This window comes from Mus musculus, chromosome 10 (assembly GCF_000001635.26).
Source record: "Mus musculus strain C57BL/6J chromosome 10, GRCm38.p6 C57BL/6J".
Taxonomy (NCBI): Eukaryota; Metazoa; Chordata; class Mammalia; order Rodentia; family Muridae; genus Mus; species Mus musculus.
In genome coordinates, this window is record NC_000076.6 from 96,026,258 (window position 1) to 96,047,854 (window position 21,597).

Sequence of the window (21,597 nt, forward strand, 5' to 3'; positions counted from 1 at the left end):
GTGTGTGTGTGTGCGCGCGTTGTTGTAGACCCTCTAGGATTTGTTACCTGAATTTCTCTGATGAGTAAATGGTGGTGGTCCAGACTTGATTAAGTTAGGAAATGTCACTAACTTGGCCCTTCCTGAGGAGACCGCGTGCATCTAATGAGATGTCTTAAGGCAAATTTCAGTGTTTTTAAAATTATTTTACTTTTTCTTCTGAACCATATTAAAAATTCAAGACTCAGTAATCACTTATAAATAATTTTGGTTGATAAATTTTATATTACATTAATTTTTAAAATTCTTTTTTAATCCAGAGTATCTTGTACAAAACTGGATCTACAGAATAAATCTGAAATCCTTGAAAATATCAAACAAACCCTCACCAAGAAAGAAGAAGAAAATGTCGTCTTGAAACAAGAATTTGAAAAGTTAAGTCAAGATTCAAAGACACAGCACAAGGAGCTGGGGGACAGGATGCAAGCTGCGGTCACAGAGCTGACAGCAGTGAAGGCACAGAAGGACGCACTCCTGGCCGAGCTTTCTACAACAAAAGAAAAACTGTCAAAAGTTTCGGATTCTTTAAAAAACTCCAAAAGTGAATTTGAGAAAGAAAATCAGAAAGGAAAAGCTGCTGTATTAGATTTGGTTAGTTGTTACATTTCTTTTCTCAGGTAGAAGTCATTATCTTATTTAAATGCCATAACTGGCATGTGTGTAGGGGTTGGTTTAGTTCATTCTGTTTTTCTTTTAAACCGATAAATCACTTGTAAGTCATTGCAGATGTTTTCAGTGTGATGTTTCTTTATTAGGAAAAAGCTTGTAAAGAATTAAAGCATCAGCTTCAAGTACAGGCAGAGAGTGCCCTGAAGGAGCAGGAGGACCTGAAAAAGTCACTCGAGAAAGAGAAAGAGGTACGTGCTATTTTACTATAAGCATGTAGAATATAATAAAAGAGGTACACATTGTTTTACTATAAATATGTAGAATATAAGAGAAAGAGGTACAGTGTTATTTTACTACAAATATGTAAAATATAATGAGCTTTTGTAGTTTCAAATTTTTCTCACCTCGATACAGAAATCAAGAGAACATGGGGCCGGAGAGATGGCTTAGCAGTTAAGAGCACTGACTGCTCTCTTCCTAAGGCCCTGAGTTTAAATTCCAGCAACCACATGGTGGCTCACAGCCACCCGTAATGAGATCTGAGTCCTTCTTTTAGAGTGTCTGAAGACAGCTACAGTGTACTTACATATAATAAATAAATAAATAAATAAATAAATAAATAAATAAATAAATAAATAGATAGATAGATAAATAAATCTTTTAAAAAAAGGAGAACATTTATTTCTATTAAGTAAAATGGTTCATGTGTTTATTTTTAAATTGTTATTTGTGTTCTGGTTATCACTAACAATCATTTAAAATGTAAGGGCCAAATAAAGAAAAATATAGTTAAGAAAAAGAGAAAACTGAATCAGCTAACTGTAAGAGTTTTGATTAGATAGGGTTAAAGGACATTATAATTGAAAAAATAACAGCATCTTAAACATGACTTGTTTCGTGTATTTGCCGAGTTTTCTTTTGATTTATGTGATAAAACATTGACCAAAGACAGATCGGGAAGGAAGTGATTTATTTGGCTTACGTATCCCATCGCAGCCCATCATTGAGGGAAGCTGCAGCAGAGTCAGTGGAGACGTGCTCTTCTCTGCTTTATCCCAAAGTTTGCTCACTTTGTTTCTGACATACCCAGGACCACCTGGCCAGGGTGACTGCACCCGCAGCGGGCAGGGCCCGCCCACAGCAGTCGCAGTCAAGACAGTGCCTCCCAGACTTGCCCACAGGCCAGTCCGGAGGGAGTTCCTCAACTGAAGCTCTTCTTCCCAGATGAAACTCCAGCTTAGGTCAACCTGACAAAACCTAACAGCACATAAACAATGGCGGTGTTAGTGACCAGGAGATAGATATTCCTGAGCTGCTTCACAGTAACCAGCTAGCTCATGTCACTAATTGCTACGAGATAAGCCATACTTAGAAGGTGGCCAAAGGCTCAGTAATCTCTCTGAAAAGTACTGTGTATCTTATAGCAGATACTCAGAAAATGTGTTTTCAATGAATAAATGAGTCTGACAAGTTTCAGTTTCTTTCAGACTTCTCAGCAGTTGAAGATAGAACTCAATTCAGTCAAGGGAGAAGTCTCACAGGCTCAAAATACATTAAAGCAAAAGGAGAAAGACGAACAACAGCTTCAGGGGACCATAAATCAGCTAAAGCAATCAGCTGAACAAAAGAAAAAACAAATTGAAGCGCTTCAAGGAGAGGTTAAAAATGCTGTTTCACAAAAGGTATTAATAATAACAGTCTGCTCCTATAGAAAGAAATATGTGGGCATTCAGATAATATTAAAATGAGAGTTGCATTATAGATAACTTGTACATATTTAAAATTATGTTAAATATAAAGCCTATATTTGATACATGGTTTAAGACTGAATGTTCATTGGAATTATCAACTAATTTATTATTTAAATTTTTGATAATCATTAGTCTAATGCATAGAAGTGATGTTTACTGTTGGGGCAATTACTTAGGTCACATTTCTACTGTCTTAGAAGAGTTTAAGGACAGTGCAGTAAATCATTCTTACTGTGGGGAAACGGTGACAAAACCATGAAGTGGGATGTATTTAAAAATGCAGCAAGGTCGGATTTCCTATAGTATATTTGACATTGTATATTAAATCAATGCTTTTCCTTCCAAGAATGAAGGGACAATTTATTGATAATATGCTGGTTTTCATTCTTAAACATGTTCCCATCTTGTCCAGAATGAGTTAACAGAATAGGCTGGTTTTAGTATAAAACATTTGAACAAAATAAGATCTTTCTCATTGTTCGTTCTTTTTTTTTTTAATTAGGTATTTTCTTCATTTACATTTCAAGTCTCCCAGACCCTACCCCCATTCCCTCACCCCATTCCCTCACCCCATTCCCTCACCCACCCACTCCCACTTTTTGGCCCTGGTGTTCCCCTGTACTGAGGCAGATAAAGTTTGAAAGATCAATGGGCCTCTCTTTCCACTGATGGCCGACTAGGCTATCTTCTGATACATATGCAGCTAGAGACACGAGCTCCCGGGGTGGGGGGTGGGGGGGTACTGGTTAGTTCATAATGTTGTTCCACCTATAGGGTTGCGGATCCCTTTAGCTCCTTGGGTACTTTCTCTAGCTCCTCCATTGGGGGCCCTGTGATCCATCCAATAGCTGAGTGTGAGCATCCTCATTGTTCATTCTTATAGATGGTCTTTAGAGAAGAAGGTGCAATCCTTCAGTCTACAGATTAACCTAAACAGTCATGTCATTAGGAGTCGGCTGCCAGAAACTAGAGTAAAGAGAATAAAGATCGGAAACAGCACACATGCAGCTTCATCTTTAGCAGGTGTTTGTTATGCTACATTCCATACAAATAATTTTCTAAAAACAAGGGCCATGGAGAGACATTAGTCTTTTTGTGCTTTCATATGTAATCGGAAATTGGAATATAATTGTCATGGTGTAATTTCTGTACATTTTTGCTAAGTCCTTTTTACTTTTCAGCAAGTGCAGTTATGTATATGGTGCTCTTGACCATGCTTAGATCCCTTGTTCTCTTCCTCCGACTACCACCACGCCCCACCACTTCTGTTTAAGCTCTTACACTACTTAACTTTTTTTCCTTTTTTTATTTTTTGAGATAATTACAGCATCTATTCCCCTTCATTTCCTCCCCCAAGGCCTCCCATATATACCTTTTTGCTCTTTTTTTCATTTGCTCATTTTTCATTATATGCATCTATATATGTAGCAACATTAATGAAAGAAGACATCATGTCTCTTTTTTAAAAATGACTTCTGAGTTTAATTAGGTTCCTGGCATAAACTTGAATGTGGAATTACTGGAGTGGAGCAACTCACCAGTAGCTATTTAATTAACACACTACATATATATTCATAGGATGGATGTAGGGATAATTCTATACTTGTGTACGTTTTTTTTTCCTTTTATTGGAAGTAGCTTTTTTCTCACATAATATACCCTGATTGTTGTTTCCCTGCCCTCTACTCTTCCCAGCTCCTTCCCACCTCCCTCCCCTCCAGATCCACCCCCTTTCTGTTTCTCATTAGAAAGCAAACTGGCTTCTAAGGATAATAATCAAATATAAGATTAAAAACTTGTATACAATTTTTAGTGATGAAATTAGAGATATTAGCATTTCTGTTTCCTTTAAGCATTTCTTCATGTTGAGAGCTCTAAAGTCCTTCTTTATGTTCTAGTTCTTTGTAAAAGATACAGTACATTACCATAATTCACAGTCCTTGGGGCTCGTTCCTCCTAGTATGTCCTCCTTGGCATCGTTCTCCACTCTCTTGTTTGTCCCAGTGACTCCGTCCTCCTGAGCCTGTCACAACTGTTAGCAGAGGTAGAATATTTATTTTTAAAAAGCCAAGCATGTTTTCCCATTACATAGGCATATTTTAAATATGTCTTATTTTTTCTTAAGATTTATTTACTTGTTTTATGTATATGAGTACACTGTGGCTGTCTTTAGACACACCAGAAGAGGGCGTCAGATCCTATTATAGATGGTTTTGAGCCACTATATATGGTTGCTGGGAATTGAATTCAGATCCTTTGGAAGAGCAGTCAGTGCTCTTAACCACTGAGCCATCTCTCCAGCACCAATATGTCTTAATTTTATATCTCTCCCACATATTCTTGAAGATAAGTTGATTTTAGAGTACTTTGAACTTATGTGAAACTTTTATTTTCTGTCCTGATATTAATAAAGATGACTTATAGAAGTTCCCAGAGTTACTTTTGCGTTTTCAAAAGTAGAAACTACATATTCAGGTCAGCACAGTAGTGGCTTCTTAATTTATGTAGAAGTTCTCTTAGTTCAGCCTTAAAATGTCACTCAGGAAATCTAGCACTGTGTCTTCTGTCCCAGCATCGTTGTTCCTGGCTTCCGAGAGCACAAGCCCCTAGTACTGCCTCGGAGAACATCTCTCTTTTCTTTTGATTGCATTTGCATTTTAAATAGTATGGACTTCTTGGTTTGGTAATTCTCTGACTTTTTAAATTTAAAATATGTTGCTCTGTATTAAAATATAATTTTTGGCCATAAATACAGTGTAGTGGGTTTCTCAGATGTCTTAGTTGTATAAGTTTCATCTTATATTTGACTGACTTCTTATTTGCATTCTCCTTTAAAAAACTACTGATGTTTTAGACAGTGCTGGAGAATAAGCTGCAGCAGCAGTCATCACAGGCAGCCCAGGAGCTTGCAGCAGAGAAAGGAAAACTGTCAGCGCTGCAGAGCAACTACGAGAAGTGCCAGGCGGACCTGAAACAGCTGCAGTCCGACCTCTATGGCAAAGAGTCTGAACTTCTAGCCACGAGGCAAGACCTTAAGGTATTGTAAACTGTTGTATGGGATAAAGCTCAGGAAATAATTCCCTTGCCTAATGAGCAAGGGAAGTTAATATCTGTGAAGTATTATATTCTATTAAATTACCCCTTTAATGTTCCTTTTTAAAAATTAGATTGTTTTATGACAAAAATCATGAGATGAGCTATAAATATATACACACATATGTATATATACACACACATTAAAAACTCAGTGAAATAATGTGGGCGAATCTTATGGTATTAGCTTTTTAAGGCCTTTGAAGCCTTCATTTGAGAGTACCTTTGGAGAGAGGCTGGTTATAAGCCAACTCTGGGAAATGCAAGTGCATTACTATGGTCAAGCTCTTAGTGCTATATTTTTGTCAGCTTTCTAATTTACAGGAATGCTTAATGATTAAAATCAGGCCAATTAAATATAGCCTTAATTAATAATACTGTATGGTCAAATAAGGTATCATGTTGATTAAAATGAAAGGTATAAATAACAAGGTAGCAAATTTTATACAACACTGGCATATCCTTTCTGTAAAGGAAAGCGAACATTGTGTTCCTACACACAGAGGACCAGCACCTTGCCTCTTTCCCCCAATATTTTGTCTCTGCCCCTGTCTCTCTTTCCTCCCCTCTCACCCCCCACCCTCTTGTCATGGTAATATATGCTATCTCCTTTTTTAAAGTGCACTACTGTAAAATTTATGTTTGTAAAATGTTGTATATATTTTGTGTTGTATTCATGGGCTCTTGTGGGCAACCAGGCCACTTAGATATGTGAGTAGATCCTGAACTATAGGTAGAATTTGGAAATACAGTCTTTACAAGGATGTCTGGTGATAGGAGGAACTGAACAGAGCCAACCAGGAGTGGAATTTATGTTTAAAAAATGGAGGCTCCAAATTGTTAAGTATACTAAATGCTTAGTGAAAAACAATTGGATTTTATATTTGAGATAAAAATAACAACAGCAACAAAGCGTACAACAGAGAGGAAAAATGAAATTTTAACCTGGACATCTTTAAAGAAGCTTAGATCGCTAGTAGGGATATTCAGTTAAGCATTCTCTCTCCTCTAGGAGATCTGCTTTCCTGTAGGACTGTGATTCCCATTAGCTGTGCAGGCACATGTGTGTGAGCTCACACAAATAAAAATCATTTAAATTAATTACAAAATACCTTTCTCCACAAATTCTGGTAACTGGGTGTGAGTTGGTTGAGAGGATAGAGTTAAGAGAATGGAAGGTGTAGAGGGCAGTTCCTAAGTTCTTAGCAGGCCCAGGGGAGGGCAAGGGATCAGTCCACACGGACACAGGAAACTGGGGGAAGCAAAGGAAAGCAACAGGAGGCAGGTTAGCCAGGGGGTGGGGTCCGGTGTGGAGGCAAGGGTGCTGGAGAGGTGGCTCAGTGGCTAAGGATACTTACTGTGTTTTCCAGAGGACCTAAGTTTGGTTCCCAGCACCCACATGGCAATTTACAACTGCCTGTACATAACTTCAGTTCCACGGGATCTGGTGCTCTCTCTGACTTCTGTGGGCTCCACGCGCATTTGATGTTAAGGCATACATACATACATACATACATACATACATACATACATACATAGGCAAAACATACATTCACATAAAAAATGAAAATAAATCTTTAAAAAAAGAAAAATTAGAACTGGTCATTTTATTACTGTTAAATTGCTTGTTTGTTTGTTTTTCAACAAGGCAGGGGAAGTTTGCAGAGAAGTTTGCATGTAAGCTGAAGGCAGTGAGGAGCCACTGAAGGGCTTCCATGTAATCTGCACAAATGAGAAAGCATAGGGCAGGCCTAGGGAGCGTTTCACAGCAGGCGCGATGGAGCCTCTGCTGTGACACTCCTTTGGCAGGTGAGGCAGGCCGGCTGACAGCAGAGCAGAACCGTGACTGGAAGAGCTGTTGGTTTACTCGAAGCCCTCCTTCTTTACTATTCACCAGATAACTATTTTTGTCAGCCTTTTTTCTCTTTTGCTTCAGTGAGCTGATCTCAAATGTGAGAGCGAAGGGAGACAAGAAAGCATTCTACAGCGTGACAGTTGCCTGTGTAAGGCTTTCTGTCATAGCTGTTGTAGCTGTCAGTGTATACCTCAGCCTTACAGTGTCTCCTCGGACACCAGTAGGGTTGACCAGACTGGCCTAGTCTGTGCCGTTAGCCCCATCTGCTGGATCATTTATGAAATAGTTTGCTCACTGGGTATTTCTGTTGGCTATAATCTATGCTATTATTTGTCCAGAAAAATAGAAGTGGAATTCACTATTCAATTCAAATTCATAATATAAATGTATTTCTGAAGTGAAGTGAAAATTGTGGGGTTATACAGAATTAAGCCTAACTCTTCTCATCCCAGTACTTTTATGCTATTTTATCAGACATCAGAAAAAGTAAGAGCTAATATAAAGGCTTTGTTTGAAAGGAGTATGGGAAGGCTTGTTTAATAAAAATAATTGGAACCACAGGGATTTTAGAATTTTATAATCGTGTCAGGGCTGGTAATTGATCTACTCAATGATTCGCCTATTGCCATGTGTGTGGCTAAGATAAAGATAGGAAAAGAGGTGGACCAGGGGAGCATCCCTGGTAAGCAGTGCTGAGTGAGCGAGGCATGCACAGTAGTACAGTTTGGGAGTGTGTAAGTAGATGTCCAAACACAGGGCACAGCATTGTCCCTTGACATTGTCATGAAGACTTCATCTGGTCTTTAAAGAACTAATAAATTAATGGACTTTGTACATTTAAAATTCTAGAGTCCATGCATTTAAAATCTTATAAAGCAGTAACACTTTGGTGGTTCTTACAGCATTTCTTAGGGGGTACTACTGCTTTCTTGGTTTTAGCAAGCCTGTTGAACCAGAACCTCTATTACACAATTATGGTTGCAGTAGATTTATACAGTAGTTTTTGAAACATGTTTATTTCAGTGCTGAGATCAAACTCAGGGTCTTATGCATGCCAGGCAAGTACTCAACACTAACCTATTACCACCCCCTCCCCCCACACACACCCAGGACAGTACATTTTATTGTTAAAAGAATTTTTTAAAAGTTATCTTGGTGACATCTAGGCCAGTTGCCATGTCACGCATTTTACAAAGGTCTTACATCGGTTTCTTGTGTATTTGGTGGTGCGCATTTGCTCAGCTGCCCTGTACAGTTTCTGCTGCACATGCCACTCTTCTGTGATAAGGACCATTTTATGCAGGGTACTGACTTAATACCGGCTGCCTGAGTAGCAGAGAACAAGTATGTGTTCTGTGCAGTCCTGACTGGCAGAGGTCCTTCCCTGGCTTGCATTACCTGGCTCCTTGTCAGGGGAAATGCGCCTGCAGTAAGAATTGGGGCCTCTCTTAGGTCTGCTGAACGAGTTCTCACTCCCTGCAGATCCTCAGCCTTCGTAGCTGATGGTGTCAGTTCCCTTTCCCTAGGACCATATCCCCAAATGTAACTAACAGGCAGAAACGTAGCCCTTTCCACTACTTCAGATCCTCAAATGTCTGAGCCTTAGAGCAGACAGTAACTATGATAGGAACTGACCCCACGTGTATTAGTCATCTTCCTCATTGTTGTGACAAAACATCTGACAGAAGCTCCTTGAAGAAGGAAGCGTTGTTTGTTTGTTTGTTGTTTACTCACAGTGAGAATACCATGTCTACCATGACTGGAAGCTGTGACAGTAGAGCTCAAGGCCACAGGTCACATGGTATCTGTAGAGACAGACCTGAGTGATCTGCCCTGCCTCCCTTCTGTTCCTTCATTCCAGGACCCCAGACCATGGAGTAGTGCAGTCCACATTTAGGGTGGGTCTCTCTGCCTGAATTATCCTAGTCTAGAAACTCCTTCACAACACAACCAAAGGTTGCTTCCATAGTCATTCAAAGTGTATTAGCATGACAGTGTTCACCACCACACAAGAGACTTAGAGCCGTCAGTAGCTATGATATTGACTTACATCACTTGTACCACTGAGACAGGAAGCTCAGAGGATGGGCCTATAGCTGGTCAGAATACAGAGTTGCATATAAGGCTAAATTTATTGAATGAATGATATTAACAGCTATGAAATATATCCTATAAGAAAACTCTGTCTTGTTTATCAAGGTGTTTACCAGGCCAGGGGACATTGATCCTAGAAAATGTGTGTACATATGTAACATTCAATTTTATTTCTTTTTAAATTGTTTTCTTTCATTTTTCCACTGATCTTTTCTCCAACCATATATGCATTCTCTAGATATATTTCATATAGTTGTTACTTACCTGATAGCCCTTCCTATTATAAGTAGATAAGTACTCAATAAATGGTTTTAGATTATTTCTAGGAAACCTTCAGCATTATCTTTCCTCACTTGCTCCCTTCCTTTTTCCCCATCAACCCTCTCCTGATACAAGATCTCACTAAACAGCTTGGGCTGACTTGTAATGTGCTATGTAGACCAGGCTGACAGCCAACTCACAGAGAGACACATGCCTCTGGCTCAAGAATGCTGGGATTAGAGGTGTAGGCCACCAGGCCCAGCAGCTTTAGCCTCTTAAGATCCTAATTGTGCTGAAAAGGTCCTATTGCCTAGTATCTTTTTCTGATTATTTCTACATTTATCCAAGCTCATGTACATACATATTCATCCTAGTGTTGTACCTGCCTACAGTATTTACTACTTGGATTTACTGTATAAGTTTGTAGCCTGAGGGCATTAGCTATACCAGATAGCCCAGGTATGGTGTAGGCTACAATGTAGGTTTGTATCATTCCCACCAGCGCCTGTCCTCACCATTGACATGTGATTATTTACCATTTCCTATTGTGCTTTTATTAACTGTTGTGCTTATTGAAATTTACTAATTATAATAATTTAAGGAAATCATTTTTTTGTAAGTCTGTAGAAGAGAAGCTCACTCTGGCACAAGAAGACTTGATTTCAAACAGAAATCAAATTGGAAACCAAAATAAATCAATTCAAGAATTGCAAGCCGCCAAAGCTAGTTTGGAGCAGGACTCAGCAAAGAAAGAGGCGCTGCTAAAGGAGCAGAGTAAGGCACTTGAGGATGCTCAGAGAGAAAAGGTACCCCCCCTCTTCCTTACCTCAGACTCGAGAGGATCTGAGACTGTGCAGTCCTTGTAGGTCCTGTGTCTCCTCACTACTGCCTTGCAGTGTCTGTCTGTCCGTCCAGTTTTCTTTCTGCATTTTGTGGTTTTATAAGCATGTTTTTCACACCATAGAACTTTCTGTTATATTCCAAAATGGAATTTCCTTTAATTATAAAAATTGTGTTTTTAGGAGTGGGGATTGTGAAGCCAGGATGGAATTTATGATTTATGGCTCAGATTAATTAAGACAATTCTGACATATGCTATTTAATTAACTGAAAGGATTTTAGCTTGGACACATCTTGTTTTAGTGTCAACTCTATCTCTAGTAGATGACTTAATTTTTAATTTTATTTATTTTTTAGTCATAAACTATAAATTGAAAAGTACTCAAAATAGAGAACCTTCTATAAAAGCAGTCATAGTAATAGAAGTTGTAAAATGAGTTTCTACAGTATTTAATCTCAGTGTTGACGTTATCACGGTAAACAGGAAGGGAAGATGCACAAACCTGCTAGGTAACCTCAGTAGAAGGTGCGAGCAGGGCCAGAAACACCAACGTTTTAGCTCACTAACTTTCAAGAAAGTGGATGCTTTGTATTTATTTATAATTTCTCTACAGTCAGTGAAGGAAAAAGAACTAGTAGCTGAAAAGTCTAAATTGGCAGAGATGGAGGAAATTAAATGTAGACAAGAAAAAGAAATCACAAAACTCAATGAGGAGCTCAAGTCGCACAAACAAGAAAGCATAAAGGTAGGTTAATGCCATAGCGTTCCCTCTCATCTGTTGTAATCCTGTCCTTTACATTTATGTGTATTACATAAGGGAGACTGTGCTAGACAAGTGACTTTATTGTTTTTAACAAATACTCTGGCCGAGTGCTCTTTACTGCATGATATTCATACATATTGAAATCTACTTTTATTCTGATTACTCAATAAAGCAGAGCGGCTGGGTAAGTTTAGATTGAAATAAGTTGTGATTATAAGTAATAATTTACAAGTTGCAAGACTTTAGATTTGATCTCATGGTTTAGCATTTTATCCCTTAGAAACATAGACAGGGTGTTGGCTGCAGAAGCTCTGTAAAGTGTTGTGCAGTTTCATAAGAAAGCTCCGGGGCTTTCTCTGGGGCTCCCCTGATAGCCTTTATATCTATGGGCATACTCACCATTCGCCTCCCTCACAGTTCATCTCGGATTCTTCTGTTCTTCCAGTCTGTGTGTGACTCTGTAAGTCAATATATACTCACAACATAGGACGATGTTTGATGACTAAATGATTACATGTTAAGTGAGCAAACTGGAAGAAAGGTGTAGAGCTAAGTTTTGGAAGCAGTAATTAAAACATAGGCGTTAGAGCATCACCTCAGTGAAGTTATTCGTGAGTAGGAAATAAATAGCTTGCATGTTAAAGAAGTGGTTTGAAATATTGAACTTAAAGACTCCCTTATATCTGCTGGTGTGAAAAGTTATATGAATTTCAGCTGTCATATTGAGTAAAAGTCTTAGTGTGCATTTTGTCTATCACATGCTGTGATAGAACACCATGACCAAAAGCAACCTGGAGAGGAAAGGGTTTGCTTCATTTTGTAATTCTCAAGTCACATCCTATCACTGAGGAAAGTCAAGGCAGGAACTTGAGGCAGGAACCTGGCAGCAAGAGAAGTGCTGTGTAGTGGCTTGCTCAGCCTGCTTTCTTAGAGCACCCAGGACCACTAGGCCAGGGGTGGTACCACAGTCAGATGGGCACACCCGTCAATCAAGAAGGTCCTTCTTAGGGTTCCCACAGGCCACCTGGTGGTAGCATTTTCTCCATTGAGATTCCTTCTTCTCTTGTGTGGAGTTAACAGAAAATTAGCCTGTACATAGGGGTGATTGCTTTCTGGCTTCTTTCAACAGGAAATAACAAATCTCAAGGATGCCAAGCAACTTTTGATTCAACAGAAATTAGAACTTCAAGGCAGAGTGGACTCACTGAAGGCAGCTCTTGAGCAGGAGAAGGAGAGTCAGCAGCTGATGCGAGAGCAGGTGAAGAAGGAGGAAGAGAAGCGGAAGGAAGAGTTTTCTGAGAAGGAAGCGAAGCTGGTCAGTGAATTAACTTAATAGCAGAAAATGTGTTTTAGAGTAGAGCTTTGAATCACTCCAGTAAGATTTTTTTACTGAGAGACTCTGAGTAGAGTGTGTGAAAACTGGCAACAGAAACTTTTGGAATTACAATGACTGAAGCCTGCTTCTCCTTCCCTGCATTGTGTTGACCTCGTAGGAAACATCTGGCTTTTCTTTATTGAACTGACTCCAATCTCACCGAATAGCTTTGCAGCATGTTATAGGCGATATGGAGGTTTGCGTTACAGCTCTGGTGGTTGGAAAGTGTAGGGAGAGGGCCACTGAGGCAGATCAGCTGAGCTGTGCCGACAGGACATCTGATTCCTCCTACCTGCCATGTGCATCTTCCCCAGCACTGGCACAGGGGAATCTCACTTGTGTCACTTTATCTGTTTGCCGAGGACCTTACAGGCCCTCGTTTCTGCATCTCGGCTTTTGAGCAAGCCTATTTAGATCACACATTTGGGTTGCAGAATCAGAATTGTGGTGTTTGAGAAAAAAGTCTCCCACTGCCTTTCCAGAAGAAGCAATATGATTTATAGCTTTGGCATCTTAATTTCAGTGAGTAAAATATTATTTTGTACTACTTGTATAATAGCTTCTCCTTCCCTATTTTTTCTTAGCATTCTGAAATAAAAGAAAAGGAAGCGGGAATGAAGAAACACGAAGAAAACGAGGCTAAGCTTACTATGCAGGTCACAACATTAAATGAAAACTTGGGTACTGTGAAGAAGGAGTGGCAGTCTAGTCAACGGAGAGTCAGTGAGCTTGAGAAGCAAACGGATGACTTACGGGGAGAAATTGCTGTCTTAGAAGCAACTGTTCAGAATAATCAAGACGAAAGAAGAGCACTCCTAGAGAGGTGATTGATGTCTGATGAAATTAGTATTTGCAGGGCATCGTGGTGGTTGTGGTGGTGGTGGTGGTAGTGTAGGTCCACCTTTAATACCAGCCCTCAGGAGGCAGAGGCAGGTGGATCTCTGAGTTTGAGGCCAGCCTGGTCAACAGTGAGTTCCAGGACTACACAGAGAAACCCTGTCTGGAAGATAGATAGATAGATAGATAGATAGATAGATAGATAGATAGATAATCGATCGATCGATCGATTGTATCTATTATAAATAATAGGAATATTGTCATTCTACCTTTTCCCACTCGACCAAAAATTGAGGAAAGTGTGTAACCCCTGCAGGTATGTAAGCAGCCATTAAAAAAGTCAGACTTAAAAAAATTAAATAGCTGAATTAATGTATTTTGTATAAAATTACCAAAGTATTCCTTTACCTCTATTCTAGAAAGGTCTTTAATAATTTCCTAAATATTAACTTTGTGTGTGCAATCTGTTCTGTAAGGTGTCTTAAAGGCGAAGGTGAAATAGAAAAGCTTCAGACCAAAGCCCTAGAGCTGCAGAGAAAGCTGGATAACACAACTGCGGCCGTGCAGGAGCTGGGCAGGGAGAACCAGTCTCTCCAGGTGAGGCGCCTGCTGACTCCGGGCCTTCTTGTCCTCCAGTTTCCCTCTCAGTGAAATGCATTTTTACCTTTAGGAAAAGCCTTCAGGGTTGAGGTTGTGCTTCGGTGGTAGATAACTTTCCATATGCAAGGACCTGGGTTCCTTCTCCAGTACTGAATAACACAGAGAAAACCCATGCTTAATAAATGCTTTCAGATAGACACTGTCGGCCAAAGACCAGCCTCTGCCTGGTCAGGGGTCCTGAGAGAAGGGGTGTCTGGGAGTGCAAAATGAACGACTTGACATCAAATCGTGGGTCCAAGCTGACAGCCTATGTTCTGCTCAAGACGGCTCTGTTCCAGGTGCAGGAACCATGTCATTCTCTCCCTTATATGACCTACAGAACGAGGCAACTGTCCTTGTAGAGATATTTTGTAGATTTTATAAGTAATTATGTGAAAGATAAAAAGGTAATTGTTTCAGGGACCTCTTGTTTGAGAGTGACATCATTCTAGGTTTGTCACAAAGAAATTTCAAAAATTCAGGAACACTAAGGAATAAATAAGTTACTAGGTATTTAAAGAAATGCTTTCAAGCTAGGCATGGTGGTACAGATCTTTAAATCTAGTACTACGAAGGAAGAGGCAGGGAGATCACTTCAAGTTGGAAGTCAGCCTGGACTACAAATCAAGCCATTGTTTCAAGCAGGGTAGGGTGGGGTGCGGGGAGCGGGGCAGGGGAGCTAGCAAAAGCAAACGTGAACAGAAAGTGAGGTGATTTAGAAATGTTCTCACAGTCATGAGGAAAAATTTGCTGTTGTGATACAATAAATGTAAAATTGCCATAAGCTTCAAAATTGCCAGAATTTTGTAATTGCCAATGCCTCTGAAAAATAAAAATTTATTTAATTTTGTTTTGTCATTCAGATTTATGAATGTAGCTATTCTGACAAATCAAATAGTATTTCTGACTTTAAAATTTTGTTTCATATAGTGTAAAGTCAAAATTTTAGAAATACTTGCAACAAATAACCAGTTCATTCTATAAAATGTTATATAGTCTAACATATCAAACCTTTTTAAAAACAGATCAAACACACACAAGCATTGAACAGAAAGTGGGCGGAAGACAACGAAGTGCAGAACTGCATGTCCTGTGGGAAGTGCTTCTCCGTCACCGTGCGGCGGGTGAGCAGGCAGCCCTGGCTCCTGAACAGCAGGCCACGCAGCCTAGACTCTGCGTAGCTTATGTGTTTGAGTTTCAGTTTTAAATTCAGTCCCTTTCTTTGTACTGACTATTCTCTAGAGCAGTTGTTTTCTGAAGTAGTGAATAAATACTCACCTTGTGTGTTTTCATTATATGCGAATTCAAAGGCAGAGTGAGTTAAAGAAATGTACTATAGAAATGTACTATTACGTTTAAATTCCAGGTGAAGACGGTGTTCCTGAGCTTTTGGTGAAAGGAAGAGTTTTCTGTTTGATAGGAGCACTTGTAGTGATTTTAAAGAAGGGTTTCCGAGAGCTCTCTTGGGAATTGTAGGATAGAAGCAAAGCCCATGTAAAAGGTTCCCGCAGTGTTTGATCAGTTAGTGAGTTAAGTTACACGGGGGATAAACTCAAGCACTCAGGTATCATCAGACCCTCACCCCGTGCTTTGTAACAGTTGTGTAGCTTTATAAAGCTGCTGCTATCGAGTCTGTGCTTGAAACGATTTCATTTTTGTCTCACCAGCATCACTGCCGACAGTGTGGGAATATCTTCTGTGCCGAGTGCTCAACCAAAAATGCCTTAACTCCTTCTTCGAAGAAGCCTGTTCGTGTCTGTGATGCATGCTTCAATGATTTGCAAGGATAACGGGTTATCACAACTTCAGAGTAGTATCACACTAACGTTAGACTTTTAATAAATTGATTTGGACTCTGGTTGCATACTAGGCCAAATTGGAATTCGTATATTTTGGAATGTTACCAGTATCAAGTAAAACTCTTCTATTTTTGTGAGACTTGGGTTCATCTTTAATTACTTTTTCCATTAAACCCCTAAAACAGCTTTCATGCCAAGGTCAGAATTAGCCAATGAAATGTAAATAATCTTTGGACAGAAAATAGCAATGTATTTTTTTAAATATAATTTAATTATTCACAAATGATGACTACAATTCCTTAGCTTCTTCCTCTCAGAGTAAATGTACAGAATGTCTGGACGGCTCCTATCATTTGTTGCGGTTTTGTTGCACAACGACACAGTGATTCTATTCTCTTGGTGGAGTCATGCACAGGAATGTAACACTTTCTGTTTTTTCCTCTATAGGTCTGTAGCTCAATTATGTTGTTGTGTTATACATATTACTTGAGTGTTCTAAATGCAGTGTATGCTAAATGATGTGTTAACCATGAGTTTGCGTGTGGGTTTTGTTTGGGCAGTATTGATTAAATTCTCAAGTAGATTTGATAAACTCCTATGTAAAATTTATGGTACTTCTGGGATTGTATTTATGAAATGAGTTAATTTGCATTTCTCTATCTTATTTCTGACACCCACACACTGTCCCCTAAAACATTGTATGTAACTTCCCTTTCTGAGCTGGAGGGTGAGTAGTAGAGCCGTGTGGTGGCTTGGTCTTGGTTTTTGCTGGTGGAAAGTTTTCTGAAGTGATCTCACAGCGCAGCCTCACTCCCTCAATTTCAGCATCTTTAGGAAGTTTGCTTTCCAGCCTTCATAAATGTAGCTCAGCCTCAGTGCAGTTGTGCTTGCAGTAGGGCCTTTGTAAAGATAGGAACGGACACTGCTAATGTCGCATCTGTACCTGTGAAGACTAAGTCAAGTGGTAAGGAAATAGTAGCCTTCTTCTCGGTACTTCCTCTAACCAAACAGGAAAGACTAAATACAGCGACAGAAAGCTGGCGCCATGTCTCTGATGAGGGGCCCATATTAACTTGGGATCTTTTAACTTTGAAAAAATAGTGCTATGAGATTACACAACCGCTACAGAGCAGAGTCCGTACAGCCCCACCTCCATATACCTAGGAGCTCCTAAATGATGATAAAAAGGAAAACACTGGCTGCTGCTCGACCCCTTAAAAGTCATTTGTCTACCAACCAATAAACTTGTTCTTAGAAAGCATCAGAAGACTGAACTTGCCACATACTAGTTTTTAAATTATCTTTCTGTAGAAGAAATATAAAGTTACACATCGAATCATTACAGTCATTTAGTGATAATAGCAGAGAAAGATAAGAGCTAATATTTCATTTGCAAGAAAGAATTTATATTACACACTGCTGTCAGGAGTATGCTGGAGTCTTCATGTTTTTATGACATACTTACAACATTACACAAACAAGAGACTGACATGTAATTTTTAATCATTTAGCAAAGTTAAGCCCTGCTTTCAGTAATGACTAAGGACACTGATTACATCCCAGGACTTGGATAAGTATATCCTTGAGCTTATATACTGAAGTGATACAATGGCTCTATATTAAAAATAATAGTTGGGTAATATAGACTGAGCTGTTTATGCTTTTTATATAATTGTGAATCCTTTCCGGTAGTCCTAATTCTACCTTTTTGGTTTTTGCATATAAACACTTTGACTATGTTAAAAATGCAGATATTCACAGCACTACTTTGTGAAAATTCTGGATTAAAATATTTGTTCATTTCATCCTTTAATTGAAGACACTGGAGACTTTCTTTTTGTGCATCCTCACTTCACAAAAAAATAGAAGTGGCTACAAAGAAAACCCGTATGTGTTTATGGTAGGTTTCCTGTTCCCCCAATAATCTTATGCCACAGGTCCCAAATAATGTCCCTATCACACGCCACTTTACTGATGACACAATGAAGCCAAACAAACCACCGTTCCTCTTAACTATTACCAATTCAGAATGGACTGGACACAGAAATGTAAGATTTTTTTTTTCTCGTTTAATGAAAAAGTCTTGTGAATTCTTTTTGGCTGTACACTTAGCTGTTTGCTAGTAGTATTGTACTGTCAGTGGGCTGGAGCTGCCGCATACAGAGTCCCAGGTCTTGGCTATCATGCACAGTTGGCATCAGGTGTTGGCAAACTGCACACCCCAGCACAGAAATGGGAGCTGAAATGAGGTTGTGCTGGGTTGTGCACAGTAAACTGTATGTAGAGAGTGTCTGTAGTAGGCAGCAGGGGAAGCTGCTGATACAGGACTTACTTGTTTTGAAGAAAGGAAAGAAGGAGACAAACACACAAACCTCAGTGCAGTGTACAAATAAACATTTTGTTCAACTACCTCTTAAAGTGGAGTTAGCTAGTGTAATGGTTTCCTTATAGTAATAGTCAATAGCAACTGCCAAATTTACGTTCCCATGCCTCTTAAAAGGTCTTCATGATTACTTTCTATAGCTTTGAGGTCCTTCCTTGTGGCTACTTTTTTACTCTTGCATTTGCATAAGATATTACCCTCTAAGTGGAAGGCAAATGACAGCCGTATATTTTGATATTTGTGACCTGTTTAATTATAGCAGTTTTTTTAATGCACTTTGGCTATAAAAACTATGGGTAACTTGATCTATAAGATTTAAATGTGCCATCAATTTAGTATTCCTAGACATAAGCTTGATGAATGATCTTCTATAATTATAATGTGCCACATTTTTCTGTGTCTTAATTGCCCTTTGCCTGAATTTCAATGATCAAAATGTTATTGTTGCACATGTGAATACTGTGTATAAAACTTCCTAAATTTATGTAAAGTTGTATAATATAGAATAAAGAAATCCCACTGTGTTCTCTCTGTAAGAAGTAATGAACTTACTGTAACATGGTCCAGCCACAAGTCTGACATTTTATGCTCTCTGAAGTGGATCATATATCCATAGCCTCTGTACATACTTTTGCATGAGTATTTTCTCTGTTAGTTTTTGGGTTCATTATTTATATTGTGTTTACTACTTGTGATCATGTAGTTGTGCCTTATTTTTGTGAAAGAGTTTAGCTCAGTAAATACTGTAATTTCTAATCCCAGTGATTAGAAAGTTACCGATTATAAATAAATAACTGATAAATTATAAGACAGCATTTAAATCTGTATAAAGAACAATGGAAGGATCCTTACTGAATTGCCACTTCTGTTTTTTAATATGTTAAAGATGATATTAAAGACCATTTCTTTCTAGTAGATGTTATCCAATGACTATGATTGGTTTGCTTGCTTTAAAGGAGAACATGCTATTAGCTGTTTTTTTTAAAAATTCACCAAGTATTAGGGCTTTGCCCTTGGATACAATAGTGGCCATGTTTTAATGTTATATACCTTAAGATAGTAATTAAGTTCCTGATCCCAAGAGAATTCATTAATGCCATTTTGGTTGAAATGTCTCCTCTTCATCCTTCAGACTAAGTTTGTAGAAAATGAACAAAACTAAAAAGAAATATTAAAAAACAATCAATCCGACCTTTCATTGTATATATACATTTAATACCCACTTGGCCATTTAAAGATACTTTTGTGAAGATTCAATACCCACATGATTTTGTTACCTTTTTCCTGTAGCCTACGGTTCCAGAATGAATTGTTTATTTCCCTATTTGACTCAAATATTCATTAAACTCTGAGCAATTTAATATGCACATTCTTAAGCATGTGACATAGCACAGAGTAGATGCTATTCTGTGTGCTGTGTATATAAAAAGCATAATTCTAAGTGACCTGTCCTAGAGCTATTTGTATTTTTTTCTCCTACTTTTTATGCTAACATTTCCCTTAATGATATTCACAGAGAAGACTAGTTCTTATGCATATAAATGTGATTTCTAGGCTAAAGGAATCCAGAAAGTTACCTCATCTAGTTTATTGCTAAAACTCCCTGAAAAGTGGACATCAGACTTCCTTCTTAAAACCAACTTGTATAGCCGGAAGTTTCTCCATAACTCTTACCTTACAAAAATCTATTTAGCCTTTTTTGGACATAATTACTTTTAGTTCTATATAGATGCCATCATTAGGAATTCACTAGATGTATGTTCTTTGTCTTTCCTCTCCCTGTTTATTACTTTTTTTTTTCCTGTTTTTAAGCTAGCATGGAAATTAATGGGTTTCACTGTGGTGTTTTCATACAGGCTTGCCTTTATTCTTACCATCATTCACTCCTGTTCGCTTGTACACTCTAACAAGTTACTGTTGCCTTTGTGTCCCTCTCTTCTCCTGTACTTGTCAGGACAGCGTGGCACTCCTGTAGACACTGCTGCTCCCCTGTAGTAGTGCCTGGTCCTTTCACAGCAGCCTTTCTGCTGCTGCGGCCCAGGTGAGTAACTGTATATAGCTTCCTCCAACATAAGTACTCCATCCTTCACTTCTGCTTAATTAAATACATCAACTAAGGCTTTGGCTGTCTTAGGCAAATTTGATAAACTTGTTATTTCCACTCTGTAAATTCCAAAAGGTACCATGCCTGAAACTGAAATTTGTAGACCTACACTGGTATATTCTGACCCTAAGGCCATTTCCTTGAATGAAATTAAGAGTATATTCCGTCACAATAAATATGTTAGTTCAAGTTGATTTTCTTGATAATTCTAATGAAGTTTTAAATTCTGCCAGCTGCAATTAAGTGACTGCAGTGTTAACACATGTATGCAGTCAAATCCAGAAAATAATGTTTTGATAAACATCATTCTTCAAACAATGAAGCCAAGACAACATACCTCACCGTTGGAACTCCTGCGACAAAGTGCTACGTGGTAAATGGAAAATAAATACTTATTTTCTTTCTTAAAACAGTTTAGCTTTCCCTTTGAGTTCTCTACTTCCATGTTAGAACATTGTAAAAAGACCTAAGATAATTAAACTGACTTGGAGAAGAGGGATTTTTAAACGGATATTAAAATATATACATTTATTTCTTGGTCCTTTAAAAGAAATGAAACCTAGTATCAGACATCTTTACTGTGTTTGAGGTAGGGCTATAAAGCAAGCAGTTTACAAGTGACACAGGAAAACTGATACCATGGGTGAATGTGTTCAGAGTATGATGCTAGTTCTGGTACTTCCTTCATCATCCACCCTTGGCATGTGTGGCACCCACTCATGCTTCTCAGTCTACGTCAGACTGAAGCACTGAAAGAGAGTCCCTGCAGAGTTCAGTCTGTTACCGTCATTATTCCTCTAGACTTATGTCCCGACCCGCAGGACAGTTAATCAGGGTCATTACTAGATAGACAAGTGCTTTAAAAAGACTTTAAATAAACAAGCACCGTAATCCCTAACCTGCAAAACAGTTTACCATTTTAGGTTCCTAAGCTTCAGGGGATTGTGAAGGTGATGTAAAGAAAGTCACTTCCTTGGCTTCCTGGCTCTCTTGGTTCAGCCAGAGGTCAATGCTGTTACTTCCATGTTTTCTGTGGAAAAGAATATATACATATATTTGAATTTTAACTGAAAATTTCTCACATTTTTATATTAATAGTCCCCTTTGTAATTGTTGACTTTCTTCTGATCAGACAGGAAATTCCAAATGGAGTA

General features: G+C 38.6%; 1 protein-coding gene across 5 annotated transcripts in view; it reads left to right on the plus strand.

The window, feature by feature from the left end:
* Eea1 (early endosome antigen 1) overlaps positions 1 to 19,261 on the plus strand; it is a 104,856-nt gene extending 85,595 nt beyond the window's left edge. For 4 of the 5 annotated variants that reach the window (XM_006513522.4, XM_006513523.4, XM_006513524.4 and 1 more), the window contains 11 exons: positions 300 to 630; positions 795 to 896; positions 2,136 to 2,330; positions 5,254 to 5,436; positions 10,323 to 10,508; positions 11,157 to 11,288; positions 12,436 to 12,621; positions 13,266 to 13,504; positions 13,995 to 14,115; positions 15,183 to 15,281; positions 15,825 to 19,254. In XM_006513522.4, the coding sequence (XP_006513585.1) occupies positions 300 to 630; positions 795 to 896; positions 2,136 to 2,330; positions 5,254 to 5,436; positions 10,323 to 10,508; positions 11,157 to 11,288; positions 12,436 to 12,621; positions 13,266 to 13,504; positions 13,995 to 14,115; positions 15,183 to 15,281; positions 15,825 to 15,947 (1,897 nt within the window). In that variant the 3' untranslated portion in view covers positions 15,948 to 19,254. Of the gene's footprint in view, positions 1 to 299; positions 631 to 794; positions 897 to 2,135; positions 2,331 to 5,253; positions 5,437 to 10,322; positions 10,509 to 11,156; positions 11,289 to 12,435; positions 12,622 to 13,265; positions 13,505 to 13,994; positions 14,116 to 15,182; positions 15,282 to 15,824 lie in introns of all 5 variants that reach the window. The other variant, NM_001001932.3, reaches the window with a different exon arrangement.
* The last annotated feature ends 2,336 nt before the right edge of the window (positions 19,262 to 21,597 follow it).